Consider the following 19,025-nt stretch of genomic DNA (forward strand, 5'->3'; position numbering starts at 1 on the left):
CTGATCAGTCCATATTTCTGAAACAAATTACATTTAATATAATTTAAACTAAAATAACAACCATTGGCTGGCAGCCCTCTGAGGATGACTTGAGTTTAAGAGTCAGGATGCGTCATAAAAGGGCAGTTTGAGATACTGATACCAGTGCTTGAGCTGTCGGGGTAGGAGCTGGAAGACGTTCTCAGTGAGAAACATCAGAGCATCTTGCATGGCTGGTCGGAGAAGCTGATTCGTTGGCAGAGAGAGAACGAGGAGGCAAAATTTCTCCTATAAACAAGAACAGGGTTTCTTTTTTAATGAATGGTCAGTCATACCCTAACAATCCACAAACAAACTCTGATACACTGATACAAGTGTTCAAAAAAAGAAATTAGCCATGAATCTATTCACTTCCAGAGAATTTGGATGGATTACCTTTGAGTAGGGCAACTTCTTGTGAGAGAAGTTGTGGAATTGGCCGATCTTCTGCAGGATGGTCCTGTACTCAAAGTCCCTGTCATCGGACAGTTCTGAGACATCGCTCTTCAGGATTTTGTACCTAAGAAAAAATGTCAACATTTACTGTATTTCACATTCATTTTCCCATGAACAAGTGCCACATAGTAGGCTAACATAGAACAGGAAATCACCAAAATAAAAGCGCAGATTTTGGTTCCCTGAGCTCATGTTTTAGGGAGGAAAGCAGCATATGTAGGCATGTCTCTTTCCTTGAGGCCATCAACGCATCCAGGAGAGTCCTCATTCTCTCCTCTCGGTGTCTAAACAAAACAAATTAAACATACTGAGCCTATACTTTACATTTTATCACTTGCATTTATGTTTTGATCAAACCATTTTTTTTTTATGAGAGGAAAAGTCTAAGATTACACAGGCCTATATTGGAATCATTACAACAACTTACATTTTCTTCTCAAACATGTCTGTCTCCATCTGATTGTTCATAGATCTCTGGATTTCGATGAACTTTGTTCTGACACGTTCCAGCATATCATGTCTGTTCTTTGGTCTGAAAAAAATGTCAAGATTGTATATCTACATTCTACTCTCATGAATGTCTTAAACCCTGGCCACTGATACTCACTTCTGAGGATCCTTCTCATATGTGGCTGTGGAAAGTAAATAGTAGATATCAGTATCAAGCTGACTTTCAGACCCAAGTAAACCGTTATATGCCGTTTATACTGAAGTGTCATTATATTGTCCTTATATATTTGTTATACTGCAAATCAAAATGGTTTTGTACTAACTTTTCTCATCCAAGAGCAGGTTCAGCCAAGGAGGTAGGTCCCCAGTTTCATTCTCTATCTCCTTTAGACCTGCCTTCCTTCTGAGTCCAAACTGGACAGGCTTACAACTGCAATGTTTTAAGGTGGAATTGACCATTAAACTTTAATTAATTAGGGGTGGCAATTAGCCTAGAGGTTAAGAGTATTGGGACAGTAACCGAAAGGTTGCTGGTTTGAACCCCAGAGCCGACTAGGTAAAACAATCTGTCGATGTGCCCTTGAGCAAGGCACTTAACCCTAGTTGCTCTGGGTAAGAGCATCTGCTAAATGACATATATGGATTTTAACCAATGTACTGTATGTATTACATTTCTTACCCAGCAAACTTAGCGGAGGGTGATTTTGGCTCTGAAGAACAAAAACAAATACCATTAAAAACAATGATAGTACCGTTATTCCCCTGAAGATCTGTGGTCAATGTTACTACCTTGGTCTTGGTGATTGATGAATGACTCCCACAAGTCTGGGTTGATGTTCATGTCCTCAGGTGCAAATGGAATCAGACACCTGACAACATAGAATCACATCTGAATTATTAAAATAAAAAATTGTTAAACAGCTTTCATTTGAATGCAGTTAAATCAAGAAGGTTACCATACACTAGCTATTTAGGTTTTGTAAGTCAATGGGTATTGTAAGAGGTGATATAAATAGGTTTAGTTTGGTTACCTCTGAGAGCTCTTCAAAAGAACATTGGTTTTATCTGTGTCTTTCATGATGATGTTCACATACCCACTTGTAAGAGGCAACTTGGTGAGAAATACAGAACTTTACTGTACAATTGTGTCATTTATTATAACAAGAAATGAACCCTGAATGAACACTGAATGTCACCCACCAGTGTTTTCAGGTCTCTATTCCTCATGTTGGTTAAGCCACAAAGTATCTTGTAGATCCACTGAAGCTTCTCTATTATGTGCTCGTCCCTCCTGAATTTGATCCTTCTGTATAAAACGTAAAATATGGTATTGACGCCCCTGAAGGTCGGTTATAACATAGCCATTAAAGAAAGTGTTGGTGCAATAAAAAATATGATTTGTTAAAAATCATTTACACACCTTAATATTTCCTCTTCTGCTGGACCAAGAGCATGCTGGTTTATTGACATGGTGCATGCTATATCTTTATTAGCAACAGGGGGAGTGAAGGGAAGAACATAGTTGGCAACAACACACACAGTTGCAGCTATTTTCTCCACTTATAAAGGGACAGATATATTCCAAATGTTAGCATAGGCCTACCTGCAGCAATCTTGTCATTTAGTAGATCTGGGTGAGGTTTTCTTTGGTATGGGTGGAAGTCTATCCTATTAAATACAGAAACGTGATGTTACATTAAAACTGTTCCATCGATAGATTGATAATTCATTCCTATAGAGTAGGTAGCTAAAATACCTGGTCCCTCAAGCAAATTACCAAAGGACGGCCTGTGTTCAAAGCTTGTTTCATGGAGGACATCTCTTTGAGGTACTGTTTCAGATGTAAAAACCCATTTTCAGTTTGTGCGGCCATGGAGGGTAGAGATCTGACGTGGTCATCCTCTAAATGAAATGTAACCAAATCTATTAGCTATATCCTCCTGTGCTTTAAAAAAAATCAGGATCAGCTCAGTGGATAAATAGAAAGTCATACAAACAGTAGGATACTCTAACAGCCAAGGCAAGTTGAAATCATTAGATTGTATTTTTAGACGAATATCCCTTTAAATTAGCTCGCTAACTACGTCACAGATTGTGTTATGCTAACCTGGCTAGCTAGCTTGTTAACGATATTTTATATATGGTTTTCACACTGTTTAACTTCTCTGAAGCGACTGAAATTAACATTATTGTTGAAGTTGCTTAAACGTTGGTTAACGTTTCCTACCTTTGCTGTGGTGTGTTTTGTTATTTCTATTATGGCTAATGCTAACTCTTCTCGACATCGCCAAGGCCACCATCTGAGCATGCGCGCGGCACTAAAGCGATAAGAAAGACAGTAAACTATGAAGATAGAAATCCTTGATCACACTTGTTAACTATGTCATGGCTACGTTGGCTAGTTAAACCAGATTGGATTAGTTATAAAAAATATTTGGCTAAACTCATGTGTAGAAATACGTAATCGGATCTAACGGTCGTCTCGCGCAGAACGGCGCATGTGCAAGCCGTCAAATCAAAGTTACTCCTTCGATATATAGTTGTTTTTGACGAAAATGAAAACGTGTCAGTTTGTCATTTCCACGAGGTTGGCGTAATAACATGCTCAACTACTTAAGACATTGTCTCGAATCTAGGTTTTGCCTTTAGATTTCGAGAAAATTAACAACTAAGGAATAAATTTTCACTTCTCTCATTGACTTCTCCAACCCCGGCTTTGTCTGTTTCGCAAGCGTTCCCGGAATTCTCGCGATGTGGCTCCTCTGGGTTTAGAAACTCTGTGGCGGGACCATGGATTATATTTCATCGTTCCTCCTAGTCAAATATTTTATTTTATTTGGTCTCTTAAAAATTGTAGCTACCACAAACACCACGCAGAGGCGGGGATGTTTCTTCTGATCTTTTCAATGATTGTTTCTGTTTAGTCTAAAATGTAATCCTGAGATTCTTTTTAGGAGACAATTTATCACGCGTTTGTTTCTAATCCTTACGGTAATACTTCAGCGCTTCTAGTGCTACAGTTATGCAGTTGATTTGTTATGGCTGGATGGGATGGGTCTATCCTGCTGTTTTTGCAGTCAGTTTGACATTTTCTAGTTACCTCTAAATTATGTGATGTCGTGTGATATCCTCGTGTTGTTATTATGATGTCCCGGTTAATGGTGTGAGAGCTGCATGAAGTTCGCATTAGCTGGAATCTTCGCTAGTATCTGGCTGTAACTAGTTAGCTATGAGGCCTGTTGTTTTGGGAAATCGATCGGACCTGCAGGACTAAACCAAACACAGGTGACGTTTACCTATGCAATATGTTATTTTCCGGTTGTTGACAAACAGTTTTCCATAAGCGTCCTTAGCCTAGCTAGTTGCTTTGTGCCGCATAACACAGCCTGGGACCATTATTTACAGAACACTTTGACGAAACACTAACGTTAGCTACAGTTTGCAAATGTTGCTCAAATGGTTTGAACTGTTATATCTATTACAACAATGTAAGATTGCTAGTTAACACCAGCTGTCAGTTTATGACGATAGAGAGGTAGCCAGCTACCAATAATCTCTATCTATTTGCCTCCCATTTTGCGTAGACATGGATTCCCAGCTCCATGTTTTCTCCTCTCCCTCAGTCTCCTCCAGCGCCTACACTCGCACCAAGAAACTGAAGGTAGAGAACAGTGTGTGGGATGTGAGCAGCCAGGTGGGAGACAACAACAACACTTACTACCAGCAGGGCTCCATCCGGGGGAATGGAAACACATCATCCCACTCTGCATCAAGTTTCAACCCAGCATACAACACCTCCAACTCCAACCAGGGGTATCCATCAATGGGGGGAGGCTCCCGGGAGCAGACAGTCGTACGGGCGGCAGACAGCACCGGCAGCATCCGAGGACCCCCTTCCTCTTCATCTTCCTCCTCCACCAGTCACCATGTCAAGGATTCTGCATCCTCCTCCCAGCCAGTTGACCTATACCACAAGCAGTACAGTAACAGCCTGAAGAGGAAGAGTGAGGAGGTGGACAGCAGTGATAGTGTTCAGATCCTGGAGGAGCTCTCTGCCCCTGTGCTCTCCAACCACCCCGCCGCTGGTGGGGGGACCACCACAGCCCAGTCAATAGCACATTCCACCTCCACCACTAAGAGTAGTAACTCCCACAGTGAGGGGGACTACCAGCTAGTGCAGCATGAGATTCTATGCTCTGTGTCCAACAGTTATGAGGTGCTGGAGTTCCTAGGGAGAGGTACGTTTGGCCAGGTGGCTAAATGCTGGAAGCGTGGCACCAATGAAATCGTGGCCATCAAGATCTTGAAGAATCATCCTTCATATGCCCGGCAAGGTCAAATTGAGGTTAGTGTGACAAAGCAGAAGTGACTTTCTTGTAAGCTTTAACCAGATAAATTAGGCTGTCTGGTCAGAGCTTCAATTGAATTTGAAAATTGTAAAGGTTCCATACATGTGTACATTTTGTAAAAGTTTGGGAAGGAGATGACGATAAAAATAATTTAACACATCTACAGTGCCTTCAGAAAGTATCAACACTCCTTGACTTTTTCCACATTTTGTTGTGTTATAGCCTGAATTTAAAATGGATTAAATTGAGATTTTGTGTCACTGGCCTACACACAATACCCCATTGTCAAAGTGGAATTATGTTTTCAGAAATGTTTACAAATTCATAAAAAAATGAAAATCTGAAATGTTTTCAGCCCCTTTGTTATGGCAAGCCTACATAAGTTCAGGAGTAAACATTTGCTTAACGAGTTGCAAATCAAATCAAATTGTATTTGCCACATGCGCCAAATACAACAGGTGTAGACCTTACAGTGAAATGTTTACTTACAGGCCCTTAACCAACAATGCAGTTTTAAGAAAATAAAAAAAGTCTTAAGTAAAAAATAGATAAGTAAAAAATAGCAAATAATTAAAGAGCAGCAATACAATTACAGTAGGGAGGCTATATACAGGGGGTACCGGTACAGAGTCAATGTGCGGGGGCACCGGTTAGTCGAGGTAATTGAGGTAATATGTATGTGGGTAGAGTTAAAGTGACTATGCATAGATAATAAACAGAGTAGCAGCAGCGTAAAAGAGGGGGTAGGGTGGGGTGGGGGGCAATGCAAATAGTCCGGGTAGCCATGATTAGCTGTTCAGGAGTCTTATGGCTTGGGTGTAAATGTGCCCTTGAGCAAGGCACTTAACCCTAATTGCTCCTGTAAGTCGCTCTGGATAAGAGCGTCTGCTAAATGACTAAAATGTAAATGTAAAATGTGTAGAAGCTGTTAAGAAGCCTTTTGGACCTAGACTTGGCACTCCGGTATCGCTTGCCGTGCGGGAGCAGAGAGAACAGTATATGACTAGGGTGGCTGGAGTCTTTGACAATTTTTAGAGCCTTCCTCTGACGCCACCTGGTATAGAGGTCCTGAATGGCAGGAAGCTTGGCCCCAGTGATGTACTGGGCCGTATGCACTACCCTCTGTAGTGCCTTGCGGTCGGAGGCCGAGCAGTTGCCATACCAGGCGGTGATGCAACCAGTCAGGATGCTCTCGATGGTGCAGCTGTATAACTTTTTGAGGATCTGAGGACCCATGCCAAATCTTTTCAGTCTCCTGAGGGGGATTAGGCTTTGTCTTGCCCTCTTCATGACTGTCTTGGTGTGTTTGGACCATAATAGTTTGTTGGTGATGTGGACACCAAGGAACTTGATGCTCTCAACCTGTTTCACTACAGCCCTGTCGATGAGAATGGGGGCGTGCTCAGTCCTCTTTTTTTTTTTCCTGTAGTCCACAATCATCTCCTTTGTCTTGATCACGTTGAGGGAGAGGTTGTTATCCAGGCACCACACGGCCAGGTCTCTGACCTCCTCCCTATAGGCTGTCTCATCGATGTCGGTGATCAGGCCTACCACCGTTGCATCGTCGGCAAACTTAATGATGGTGTTGGAGTCGTGCCTGGCCATGCAGTCATGGGGGAACAGGGAGTACAGGAGGGGACTGAGCACGCACCCTTGAGGGGCCCCCGTGTTGAGGATCAGCGTGGCAGATGTGTTGTTACATACCCTTACCACCTGGGGGCGGCCCGTCAGGAAGTCCAGGATCCAGTTACAGAGGGAGGTGTTTAGTCCCAGGGTCCTTAGCTTAGTGATGAGCTTTGAGGACACTATGGTGTTGAACGCTGAGCTGTAGTCAATGAATAGCATTCTCAGGTATGCATGGACTCTGTGTGCAATAATAGTGATTAACATGATTTTTGAATGACTACCTCATCTCTGTACCCCACACATACAATTATCTGTAGGATCCCTTAGTCAAGCATTGAATTTCAAACACAGATTCAACCACAAAGACCAGGGAGGTTTATCAATGCCTTGCAAAGGGCACCTATTGGTAGATGGATAAAAAAACAGACATTAAATATCCCTTTGAGCATGGTGAAGGTATTAATTACACTTTGGATGGTGTATCAATACACCCAGTCACTACAAAGATACAGGCGTCCTTCCTAACTCAGTTGCCAGAGAGGAAGGAAACTGAGGATGGATCAACATTGTAGTTACTCCATAATACTAACTTAAATTACAGATTTGAATAGAAGGAAGCCTGTACAGAATACAAATATTGCAAAACATGCATCCTGTTTACAATAAGGCACAAAAATAAAACTGCAAAAATGTGGCAAATAAATTAATTTTATGTCCTGAATACAAAGTGTTATGTTTGGGGCAAACACAACACATCACTGAGTACCACTCTTCATATTTTCAAGCATGGTGGTGGCTGCATCATGTTATGGGTATGCTTGTCATCGCAAGGACTAGGGAGTTTTTTGTTTTGGATAAAAATAAACAGAATAGAACTAAGCACAGTCAAAGTCCTAGAGGAAAACCTGGTTCAGTCTGCTTTCCAACAGACGCTGGGAGACAAATTCACCTTTCAGCAGGACAATAACCTAAAACACAAGGCCAAATATACACTAGAGTTGCTTATCAAGATGACGTTGAATGATCCTAGTTACAGTTTTGACTTAAATCAGCTTGAAAATCTATGGCAAGACTTGAAAATGGCTGTCTAGCAATGATCAACAACCAACTTGACAGAGCTTGAAGAATTTTAAAAGAATAATGTGCAAATATTGTACAATCCATATGGCAAAGCTCTTAAAAACATACCCAGAAAGACTCACAGCTGTAATCGCTGACAGGGGTTTGAATACTTATGTAAATGATATATTTCTCTATTTACATTTCAATAAATTTGCTAAAATGTCTAAAAACATGTTTGACTTTGTCATTATGGGTTATTGTGTGTAGATGGGTGAGAAAAATGTTTGATTTAATCCGTTTTGAATTATGGTTGTAACACAACAAAATGTGGAATAAGTCAAGGGGTAGGAATTCTTTCTGAAGGCTCTGTGTCTGCCATCCTCCTCCTGCAGGTGAGTATCCTGAGCAGGCTGAGCACAGAGAATGCAGACGAGTTCAACTTTGTGCGTTCCTACGAGTGTTTCCAACACAAGAACCACACCTGTCTCGTGTTTGAGATGTTGGAGCAGAATCTCTATGACTTCCTGAAGCACAGCAAGTTCAGCCCGCTGCTGCTCAAGTCTATCCGGCCTGTGCTGCAGCAGGTACGATACAGTACAATTAATTATTATCCATAAAGGGGAAATTGTCTTGAACACTTTTGTAGTACTGCACAATACTACTATATGCAAAATAACACAATACGCACAATACACTGTACATATTGCACGTTACCCATATCATACACATCTTGTACAGCCACATACATAATACATACAGTGCCTTCGGAAAGTATTCAGACCCCTTGACTTTTTCCACATTTTGTTGCATTAAAGCCTTCTAAAATGGATTACATTTTAAAACATCCTCAGCAATCTACACACAATACCACATAATGACAAAGCGAAAACAGGTTTTTAGAAATGTTTGCACATTTATTAAAAATAAACAACAGAAATACCTTATTTACATAAGTATACAGACCCTTTGCTATGAGACTCGAAATTGAGCTCAGGTGCATCCTGTTTCCATTTATCATCCTTGAGATGTTTCTACAACTTGGTTGGAGTCCACCTGTGGTAAATTCTATTGATTGGACATTATTTAGAAAGGCACACACCTGTCTATATGAGGTCCCATAGTTGTCAGAGCAAAAACCAAGACATGAGGTCGAAGGAATTGTCCGTAGATCTCCGAGACAGGATTGTGTCAGGCCTTTATGGTAGAGTGGCCAGACGGAAGCCACTCCTCAGTAAAATGCACATGACAGCCCGCTTGGAGTTTGCCAAAAGGCTCCTAAAGACTCTCAGACCATGAGAAACAAGATTCTCTGGTCTGATTAAACCAAGATTGAACTCTTTGGCCTGAATGCCAAGCATCACATCTGGAGGAAACCTGGCACCATCCCTAAGGTGAAGCATGGTGATGACAGCATCATGCTGTGAGGATGTTTTTCAGCGGCAGGGACTAGGAGACTTGTTAGGATCGAGGCAAAGATAAACAAAGTAAAGTACAGAGAGATCCTTGATGAAACCTGCTCCAGAGCACTCAGGACCTCAGACTGGGGCGAAGGTTCACCTTCCAACAGGACAACGACCCTAAGCACACAGCCATGATAACGCAGGAGTGGCTTCAGGACAAGTCTCTGAATGTCCTTGAGGCCTAGCCATAGCCCGGACTTGAACCCGATCTAACAACTCTGGAGAGACCTGAAAATAGCTGTGCAGCAACGCTCCCCATCCAACCTGATAAAGCTTGAGAGGATCTGCAGAGAAGAATGGGAGAAACTCCCCAAATAAATGTACATTACATTTTCGTCATTTAGCAGACGCTCTTATCCAAAGCGACTTACAAATTGGTGCATTCACCTTATGATAGCCAGTGGGACAACCACTTTACAATATTTTTTTTTGTGTGACTTCTTTTAATTTAATTTTAATTTCTTTCCTTTGGGGTGGGGTAAGGGGGGGTAGAATGATTACTTTATCCTATCCCAGGTATTCCTTAAAGAAGTGGGGTTTCAAGTGTCTCCGGAAGGTGGTGAGTGACTCCGCTGTCCTGGCTTCTTGAGGGAGCTTGTTCCACCATTGGGGTGCCAGAGCAGCGAACAGTTTTGACTGGGCTGAGCGGGAACTGTGCTTCCGCAGAGGTAGGGGGGCCAGCAGGCCAGAGGTGGATGAACGCAATGCCCTCGTTTGGGTGTAGGGACTGATCAGAGCCTGAAGGTACGGAGGTGCCGTTCACCTCACAGCTCCGTAGGCAAGCACCATGGTCTTGTACAGCTGTGCCAAGCTTGTAGCGTCATACCCAAGAAGACTTGATGCTGTAATCGCTGCCAAAGGTGCTTCAACAAAGTACTGAGTAAAGGGTCTGAATACTTATGTAAATGTTATATTTCTGTTTTTTATTTTTAATAAATTAGCAAAAATTTCTAAATACTGTTTTTGCTTTGTCATTATGGGGTATTGTGTGTAGATTGATGAGGGGGAAAAAATAATTAAATCAATTTTAGAATAAGGCTGTAATGTTACAAAATGTGGAAAAAGTAAAGGGGTCTGAATACTTTCCGAAGGCACTGTGTATATATGTCTTTACACTGCCACGTGTATCATCAGGTGGCCACGGCCCTGTTGAAGCTGAAGAGCCTGGGTCTAATCCATGCTGACCTGAAGCCTGAGAACATCATGCTGGTGGATCCTCTCAGACAGCCCTACAGGGTGAAGGTCATCGACTTCGGCTCCGCCAGCCACGTTTCTAAGGCAGTGTGTTCCACCTACCTGCAGTCACGCTACTACCGGTGAGTGCCAGTCAGGTTTGGGGTCAATTCCATTTAGATTCAATCAATTCAGGAAGTAAACGGAATATTCCAATAAGTAAAATCGGCATTGGAATTTCAGTTTACTTCTTGAATTGACTGAATACAAATTTAATTGAGCCTAACCCTGGAGCAAGTGTCATTTTGTGGCACAAGATTCAACGTAGCCATGGATGTATTGCAGGCTCAATGTTATATACTCATGTTATCAACATGTCCAATGGTTTGTGTGTGTTGTTGCAGGGCGCCAGAGATTATCCTGGGCCTTCCCTTCTGTGAAGCTATAGATATGTGGTCTCTGGGCTGCGTCATTGCTGAACTGTTCTTGGGTTGGCCTCTTTATCCTGGTGCCTCAGAGTATGATCAGGTCAGCATCACCTCTTCTACTTTCAGTGAGACACTACACTGTCATCCATCATTGACATGTACTTGTTTCCTCCATTTTGTTGAAGTATCAGTCATACATGAAGTGGCTGGTTTCCCGGAAACAGGTTAAGTGTAGTCCTGGACTAAAAAGTTTGTTCCGTGGAGATTCCCATTTGAAGTGTTTTTTAGTCCAACACTAGGCTTAATCGGTATCTGGGAAACCGGCCCTAAGTCTGTTTGTGCCCAACCTCTGATTAACGCTGTTGCTTTCCCCTTGGCTTCATCAGATCCGGTACATCTCCCAGACCCAGGGCCTGCCTGCTGAATACCTCCTGAGTGAAGGCACCAAGTCCAGCCGCTTCTTCAACAGAGGCCCTGACTCCAGCTACCCCCTCTGGAGGCTCAAGGTAGGGAACATATTAGGAATCATTTACATTATAAACATGTATGTTTCAAGTTTTATTAGTTGTATGTACAGGATAAAGATGGTATACACCTTCCAACTAAATGCTTACTTGCAGGTTCCTTCTCAACAATACAAATAATGCAAGATAAAGTAAATGGCTCAGTAGAATAGAATACATATTTTAGCATAAGTAAAATACAGGAAGGCAGGGGGGATTGAGGGGCAAGTGTTTAAATTGTGCAGTATTAGCAATAGTGGATAAGAGTCTGGTAGCGGGAATTGTGATGTGTGTGTGCATATTGATGACATATCTTGTTCACTGATGTATATTGTACATTATCTTTTTAATAGTATATATATCTTTTTTTTACATTTTCCTTTTGTCTGTAGACTCCTTCAGAGCACGAGGCGGAGCTGGGGATGAAGTCAAAGGAGTCTCGGAAATACATCTTCAACTGTCTGGATGATATGATGCAGGTGAGAGTGACTAGGTCGCCATTCATTCTATAAATCCATTCTTGTCATTAATGTTTTGTATTAGGCTTATAAATTGGTATGTTTCATATCTCCAATTTATTTTATTTCTTCAGAGGAGACTTGGATGTTTAAAGCTGCAATATGCAACTTTTTGGGCGACCGACCAAATTCACATAGAAATGTGTGTTATAGACCAGTCAATCTCATTGAAAGCAAGTCTAAGAAGCTGTAGATCTGTTCTATGTGTGCTATTTCTATGCTTCCTATTCTTAAGTTTCGTTTTTTGCTTTCGGCTTTGTACACCAGCTGCAAACATTTTATATTTTTGGTTATGGAAAATTAATTTCACAGCGGTTTAGACGGTACAATGATTCTCTACACTATGCTGCCACAAACTGAAATTAGGAGAATTTTAGCAACCAGGAAATGGCAGAGCGATTTCTGCATAGTGCATCTTTAAATGTTTACATTTTAGTCATTTAGCAGACACTCTTATCCAGAGAAACCAACTTTCTGTATGTTATGGCAGGTGAACATGACTAGTCTGGTGGGGACTGATGTCCAGGCAGAGAAGGCGGACCGGAGAGAGTTTATTGACCTGCTGAAGAAGATGCTAACGCTGGACGCAGACAAACGCATCACCCCGATGAAGACCCTCAACCACCCCTTCGTCACCATGACCCACCTGCTGCATTTCCCTCACAGCTCACAGTAAGTAGAGGATCGTCAGGACTATTGTATTGTGGCATTTATGTCAAATGCAATTTAAATAAAATTCTATTTGATTTCATATTAGTTTTTTTTGCCAAAGAGCTCTTACACACGATAACCCAGGATTAGGACAGCTTTGCAAATCTCCTTGTTTTTCTCTTCGAGATAAAACTTGTATGATTTTTCAGGCTTCTCTTCTCATCAAATCAAATGTATTTATAAAGCCCTTTTTACATCAGCACAAAGTGCTTATACAGAAACCCAGCCTAAAACCCCAAACAGCAAACAATGTAGATGTAGAAGCACGGTGGCTAGGAAAAACTCCCTAGAAAGGCAGACACCTAGGAAGAAACCTAGAGAGGAACCAGCCTCTGAGGGGTGGCCAGTCCTCTTCTGGCTGTGCCGGGTGGAGATTATAAGAGTACAGAGTACCTTGCTCCTTTAGATTCACATATGCCTTGATATTTCTTCTTCTTTTTCAGTGTGAAGTCGTACTTCCAGAACATGGACATATGCAAGCGAAGGGTCAGCCCTTTCGAGAATGGAAAGAATCTGTTTTCTAGCAACAACACCCCCAGTGCAGCTACAAACCTCACTGTTACATTTAGCAGCCAGCTCAACCAGCACAACCAGGTGAGACCTAAGGATATTTCCCCCCTTAAGCTAATATCTTGTATCGTCAGACTTACTCAGCAAGTCCTAGCATGAACATTTTACAGCACATAAAGTGTGTAAGTGAAATGTGATGAATGGTTATGTCATGTTATCCACACCATGTCAGATGGCGTCACCCGGTGGCCAGTCCCTATCCCTGAGCAGCAACATCCCTCTGCTGAACTACCAGCCGGGGCTGTACCAGCAGGCTACCATTAACATCCCAGGTCTCCACCAGCAGAGTGTCCCTCTGCAGAACAGACCCACCCATCTTTGTGGCCAGGCTGAGCCCTTCCAGCAGACTCTCATAGTCTGCCCACCCACCATCCAGGGTGAGAACAGATAGGGCAGGGTTATAACAATAGTTTGTTTGCCTCTTTTGCTGAACTCGAATGAAGACCAAATTCATGTTGCAGCTAAGGAAATATATTGTAATGTGGGAGACCGCTTTCAGTGATACATGTTGTGTAGACTTATGTGATGTAAAACACAGGAGGATCTGAACTTCATAATGTTGATGTTGTCCAATTGTCCTTAGTTAGATGTAATGTCTGCAATCTGCATCTGCAGAGCTGTATGCATTACATTGTAACTAATCTACCGCCTTCATTTCTTCTTAGGCCTCCAGTCATCCGGTAAACACTCTGGGTTGCCAGTGAGGATGGATAACTCTGTTCCCATGGTGCCCCAGAACCAGTCCACTCAGCCTCTACATCTCCAGACTGGAATGCTCACACAGGTACAGTAAGACTGAGTGCTGCATGACCACCCACCCACAGCTTGACTCCATGTGTGTCCATTGAAATCCTATGAATAACCAGAGTAATATTGACAGGATTCATCACACCAAGGTGTTTAGCCTCCTTAACATCCTCTCCTTTCTTTGCGTATCAGTCTGACTGATTGGTGAAGGGATGTGGAGATCGGATTTACCTTCCCTGTCTAGTTATCTAACCCCTACATCCCTACCTCAAACCTCCTCCCCACCAGGAATCCTGCAATCCATTGATGGTAGCCACCCTGCATGCCCCTGTGGCAGGAATGGCCCCTCTGTATTCACTGCCCCTGGGCTGTGGGGCTGGAAGGCCTGGCCTACTGGAACAGAGCCCCACCATGCTGGTAAAGCACCAACACTGCTACCCAACTGTTGCCCCTGTCTCCTCTGTACCCTTTTCTCCCCCGACACGTCAGGGGTGGGCAGAGCATGGGACGCATGTACTGCTGCTTACTCTGGTCTGTGCTTGCAGCATCTAATCTCTCCTTTTATCCTCCCCTTCTAAAAAGAGAGCTTCTGCATTATGATACAGAGACAGCTGAATTTTCCGGAAGTCTTGCTGAAATGTAAATAGATTTAACCAAATGTAAATTTGCCCTTCATCACTGCAACCTTTGGAACCCCTGTTGATTCAAAATGTCAATGACGTTGCTTTGGTCCTGGAATCGTGCAGCAGACATGAGAAATACCACCTTAGAATGCTGCCCCTTGATTGTCTGTCATTCCTCTGAGTTTCAGGTCTTAAACCACCTTCTCAGTTCCACAGAACTGTCTTCCAGGGCATGTCTGCTTGGCTTGAGAGAATGAACAGTTTTTTTCTTCTGTCAGTTGGAGTGCCGGTTTAATGGTGTTTTGATTTCAAACCTATTTCCCTCCTCAGTGGTAACTATTGAGCTTTTCTCTGTTCGGGTCATGCTTTGGAAGTCTGGGGAACAGAGCCAATCATAGGATGTTTTTCTTTCTCCTCTGAATTTGAGCTTGACTCAGTGGGGGCCTGCTGGATGCCTATAGCTTGACTCAGTGGGGGCCTGCTGGATGCCTATAGCTTTCCATGTATGACAGGAGCAGACACTGAATCATGTCGGTCTACAAACTGCATGTGCTCGTCATGCCTCTGCCCAGTGGTTCTTGCAGAATCCACACCCAACCTGTAATAGTCTGACTGTCATACTAACATGTAGCGCAGCATTTTTCTATTTCCCTTAAAACGGACTGTTCAACTTGCTTTCATTGATCTCAGTATTAGTTGTTTTAGAAGCAAACCTAAAATACATCTGTTTGTTTGTTTTTGTGTGTGTACAGCAGGGCTGGCCAGCAGGCACCCAACAGATCCTCATCCCCTCCACGTGGCAGCAGATGCCAGGCATGTCCCTCCACAACCCCAACCAAACCCAGACGCTGGTCCCTGACTCCCCCATGGGAGCCCCCCTCTCTGGGGGAGACAGCTCAGGACAACATGCCTCACACTGGAGGTGAGTACTGCAGTGCTGTCCCTCTGGGCACTAAGGCCATATCATTGTCCAAACAGCAGAAAGTTAGAGGAATCACAAAGGAAGGCAGAGGAAGCCCTAATTTGATATTTTCTTACATTATTTTTTATCTAGGTTACAGTATGTGGAGACGTTGGATGGTTCAGATAATATTGTGTTGTTCTGATTCAAATATGCTAGGGAAGCTAATTCCAAGTTGTTGTTATGCCAGGGGTTGTCATGGCAGTCATTACCATGGCATCAAACAGCAGGACCATGCACTGGGGCGTCATGCTCCTGCGGTCCTGTCTCAAGCAAGATCCCAGCAGGGGAAAAGGTCTAAGGCTCGACATGCCGACAGTAGGGCCAGGTAACTTTCAAACCAATGTTAAGGTCCCAAAATACTCTTGTATACTGTATGGTTCCCTTCCTCATCAGGTATGTGATTTCTATGAATCAGTGAGAGCTTTATGATTTATGACTTTCAGATCAAAAAATAAAATAAAAAAAGCACATTGAAACATCTCAATATACTTTACATTTTAAATGACATTTGTCCCTTTGCAGGCCTGTGTCGTCGCTGCAGACAGCCGCTCCTGTGGTCCACAACACCCCTCTGCCTGCCTTCAGTGGTGATCCAATTGTCATCTCTGATACTCCCAGCCCTGCTGTCAGCATTATCATCATCCACAGTGACACAGAGGACGAGGATGGCGGGAAGTTCACTGCTGCCAGGTGAGGTCACATCCTGTCTATTCTCATGTATCCACCTAATGTGTGAATGAATGAGAGACAATTGAGAGACACTGCTGTTTTGTTAAGTTGCTGAAATCAGCACCGTGGATGACCCTGGCTTTTGCCTCAACCCCTCGGGTGTGTGTCTGTGTGTCTCAAGGGGTTGGGTTGAAAGCAAAATATAAATGTTTGTGTTCTAAAAAGAAAATCAACGATAAAGTCTTCTTTTCCATCATAGCTCTGGTGCTAACCAGCGGGCCAACGTGATCAGCTGTGTGACAGTCCACGACTCCCATGACTCTGACTCCTCCACCAGCAGTCCCCTGAGCCCCAACCACCTGGCCAACAACTCCTCATCGTCCCAGACCTCCCACTCCTTCTCCAAGTCTCTAGCCATCATCCTGCCCTTAGTGAAGACCCAGTCTGGGGAGAGCAGAGCACAAAAAACAGGTCGGCATGGTAACACACCTCCATTCTAGTGTTCCTCCTACTATTGTATAGGTGGGGCTGCCCACCTGCCTAGTTATGTTGCCTTTCACCTTAAATCATTTGGTTTTATTGATTTTCAGATCAACCTGCTAATGTCTCTGGTAAATCCAGGAAGGGGACAGCTCAGCAGTCCAGAAGGGCAGGAGGGACCTCCAGCTCTGATCGCCACCAGAGGGCCACAACTAGCAGATCCCAACCACTCAACCTGTGTCAGGTAAGGCTATATGGTTGATCTCAATTGTCATGTCTTAAGGTTTTATTTAAAATGTAGTTATCTAGAATGTGAATGAAGTGATATAAATTGTAGCCAATATTTTCCTCTCCAGGTACAGCAGTCTGTGATGTCATCGTCACAAGACAGAACAGGAGGCAACAGTTCCTTGCGCCGTCAGCCCACTTACCCTCCTCCCGTCTCCTCCAACTCCTCTTACTGCCTGCACGAGGTTGCCTCCATCTTCACCTCTACTCCTAACCTGTACGCCTACCCTGCCTCTGCCGCCCTGGCCTCTGTCTCCCAGGCCGTGGACCAGCTCCATACCGGCAGCTCTTCTCGACACGCCCGGCCCAACGGGCCCTACTCCTCCCTGGGGCTCCTACATGCCCAGGGACAGTACCACCAGCAGCAGCAGCTGGCGGCCCAGCCTTACCCCGTCCCCCAGCCCAGCGCAGCAGCCTACCAGCTCAGCCAGAGGAAGCTCAGTCAGTACCCCTACCTGTGAGGAATAGAGGCTGCCGGAGACAGAACCATAGAAATGGAATCCCATAGAAATATAAAATGTCTGTGGACAGAACAGCTCTCTAGCTCAGCGGAAGACCAAATGGAGACCAAGATTAAAAAGGTGCACCACTGCACAAGTTTAGCACTGGGACAATGAAATGTAATATTTTTTAAATGTGCAATTTATTAAGACCTTGTTTTAAATCATTTTAACAGCTATGTTGGCAATTTCCTGATTTCAGAGATGGTTTTAAAGTGGTAAATATTAGTTTGATTCCCTGTTACTTAAATTAAGCGCACATATGTTAACAAAAAAAAGTATTTAGACATTTCTCCTATGTAAAGCCAGTATTTAGTTTTTGAATATCTTTGTTTTTAGAATAATCTTATAATAGCCTACCTGTCAAAAGCACTAACCATGTGTGTCCTTTATGTCATTATGACAATTTATTTCCATTGTTAGTTTCATCATCTACACTACCAGTCAAAAGTTTGGACACACCTACTCATTCAAGGGTTTTTCTTTATTTTTTTAAACAATTTTTTACATTTTAGAATAATAGTGAAGACATCAAAACTATGAAATAACACATATGGAATCATGTAGTAACCAAAAAAGTGTTAAACAAATCAAAATATATGAGATTCTTCAAAATAGCCACCCTTTGCCTTGATGACAGCTTTGCACACTCTTGGCATTCTCTCAACCGGCTTCACCTGGAATGCTTTTCCAACAGTCTTGAGAGTTCCCACATATGCTGAGCACTTTTTGGCTGCTTTTCCTCCACTCTGCGGTCCAACTCATCCCAAACCATCTCAATTGGGTTGAGGCCGGGGGATTGTGGAGGCCAGGTCATCTGATGCAGCACTCAATCACTCTCCTTCTTGGTAAAATAGCCCTTACATAGCCTGGAGGTGTGTTGGGTCATTGTCCTGTTGAAAAACAAATGATAGTCCCACTAAGCCCAAACCAGATGGGATGGCGTATCACTGCAGAATGCTGTGGTAGCCATGCTGGTTAAGTGTGCCTTGAATTCTAAATAAATCACAGACAGTGTCACCAGCAAAGCACCCCTCACACCATAACACCTCTATGCTTTACGGTGGGAACTACACATGCAGAGATCATCCGTTCACCCACACCGCATCTCACAAAGACACGGCGGTTTGAACCAAAAATTCTCACATTTGGACACATTTCCACCAGTCTAATGTCCAATGCTCGTGTTTCTTGGCCCAAGCAGGTCTCTTCTTATTGTTGGTGTCCTTTAGTAGTGGATTCTTTGCAACAATTCGACCATGAAGGCCTGATTCACACAGTCCCCTCTGAACAGTTGATGTTGAGATGTGTCTGTTACTTGAACTCTGTTAAGCATTTATTTGGGCTACAATTTCTGAGGCTGGTAACTCTAATGAACATATCCTCTGTAACAGAGGTAACTCTGGGTCTTCCATTCCTGTGGCGATCCT

At 43.2% G+C, this 19,025-nt stretch overlaps 2 protein-coding genes across 8 annotated transcripts; one reads left to right on the plus strand and one right to left on the minus strand.

Moving 5' to 3' along the window:
- Positions 1-8: 8 nt before the first annotated feature.
- Positions 9-3,531, minus strand: LOC121537984. 4 transcript variants are annotated; one of them, XM_041845684.2, is made up of 14 exons: positions 3,152-3,531; positions 2,681-2,826; positions 2,528-2,592; positions 2,345-2,408; positions 2,125-2,230; positions 1,956-1,966; positions 1,714-1,793; positions 1,604-1,634; positions 1,248-1,354; positions 1,082-1,106; positions 902-1,006; positions 630-758; positions 415-538; positions 9-267 (listed from the first exon to the last, which is right to left on the minus strand). In XM_041845684.2, exons 4-14 carry the CDS (start codon positions 2,392-2,394, stop codon positions 103-105), a joined length of 933 nt encoding a protein of 310 aa, XP_041701618.2. In that variant the 5' UTR covers positions 2,395-2,408; positions 2,528-2,592; positions 2,681-2,826; positions 3,152-3,531; the 3' UTR covers positions 9-102. The 4 variants fall into 4 exon arrangements, with proteins under 4 accessions (XP_041701618.2, XP_041701617.2, XP_041701616.2 ...); XM_041845683.2 differs by having other exon boundaries at positions 1,956-2,035; positions 2,702-2,826; positions 3,152-3,526; XM_041845682.2 differs by having other exon boundaries at positions 1,956-2,035; positions 3,152-3,526.
- Positions 3,532-3,701: 170 nt separating this feature from the next.
- Positions 3,702-18,095, plus strand: LOC121537982 (homeodomain-interacting protein kinase 1). Of its 4 annotated transcripts, XM_041845678.2 has the most exons (18): positions 3,702-4,209; positions 4,509-5,269; positions 8,354-8,545; positions 10,556-10,737; positions 10,999-11,122; positions 11,409-11,528; positions 11,918-12,004; positions 12,534-12,715; positions 13,198-13,348; positions 13,497-13,701; positions 13,990-14,108; positions 14,360-14,488; positions 15,447-15,616; positions 15,846-15,983; positions 16,181-16,348; positions 16,587-16,798; positions 16,918-17,051; positions 17,164-18,095. In XM_041845678.2, the coding sequence occupies exons 2-18, from the start codon at positions 4,511-4,513 to the stop codon at positions 17,554-17,556; spliced, it is 3,465 nt and encodes a 1,154-aa protein (XP_041701612.1). In that variant the 5' UTR covers positions 3,702-4,209; positions 4,509-4,510; the 3' UTR covers positions 17,557-18,095. The 4 variants fall into 4 exon arrangements, with proteins under 4 accessions (XP_041701612.1, XP_041701613.1, XP_041701614.1 ...); XM_041845679.2 differs by lacking the exon at positions 14,360-14,488; XM_041845680.2 differs by lacking the exon at positions 14,360-14,488 and having other exon boundaries at positions 15,450-15,616.
- Positions 18,096-19,025: the final 930 nt, after the last annotated feature.

This window comes from Coregonus clupeaformis, chromosome 24 (genome assembly GCF_020615455.1).
Source record: "Coregonus clupeaformis isolate EN_2021a chromosome 24, ASM2061545v1, whole genome shotgun sequence".
NCBI lineage: Eukaryota > Metazoa > Chordata > Actinopteri > Salmoniformes > Salmonidae > Coregonus > Coregonus clupeaformis.

What these genes read in the sequence shown, in the direction of transcription:
- LOC121537984 (XM_041845683.2), bottom strand. Translation starts at nt 2,394, where the DNA reads ATGTCAATAAACCAGCATGCTCTTGGTCCAGCAGAAGAGGAAATATTA. An exon ending in CATCAATCACCAAGACCAAG is followed by an intron (nt 1,635 to 1,713) that starts GTAGTAACATTG and finishes TTTGTTCTTCAG; the next exon opens with AGCCAAAATCACCCTCCGCT. An exon ending in TATGAGAAGGATCCTCAGAA is followed by an intron (nt 1,007 to 1,081) that starts GTGAGTATCAGT and finishes CATTTTTTTCAG; the next exon opens with ACCAAAGAACAGACATGATA.
- LOC121537982 (XM_041845678.2), top strand. Translation starts at nt 4,511, where the DNA reads ATGGATTCCCAGCTCCATGTTTTCTCCTCTCCCTCAGTCTCCTCCAGC. An exon ending in TCCGGCCTGTGCTGCAGCAG is followed by an intron (nt 8,546 to 10,555) that starts GTACGATACAGT and finishes GTGTATCATCAG; the next exon opens with GTGGCCACGGCCCTGTTGAA. An exon ending in GTGCCTCAGAGTATGATCAG is followed by an intron (nt 11,123 to 11,408) that starts GTCAGCATCACC and finishes TGGCTTCATCAG; the next exon opens with ATCCGGTACATCTCCCAGAC.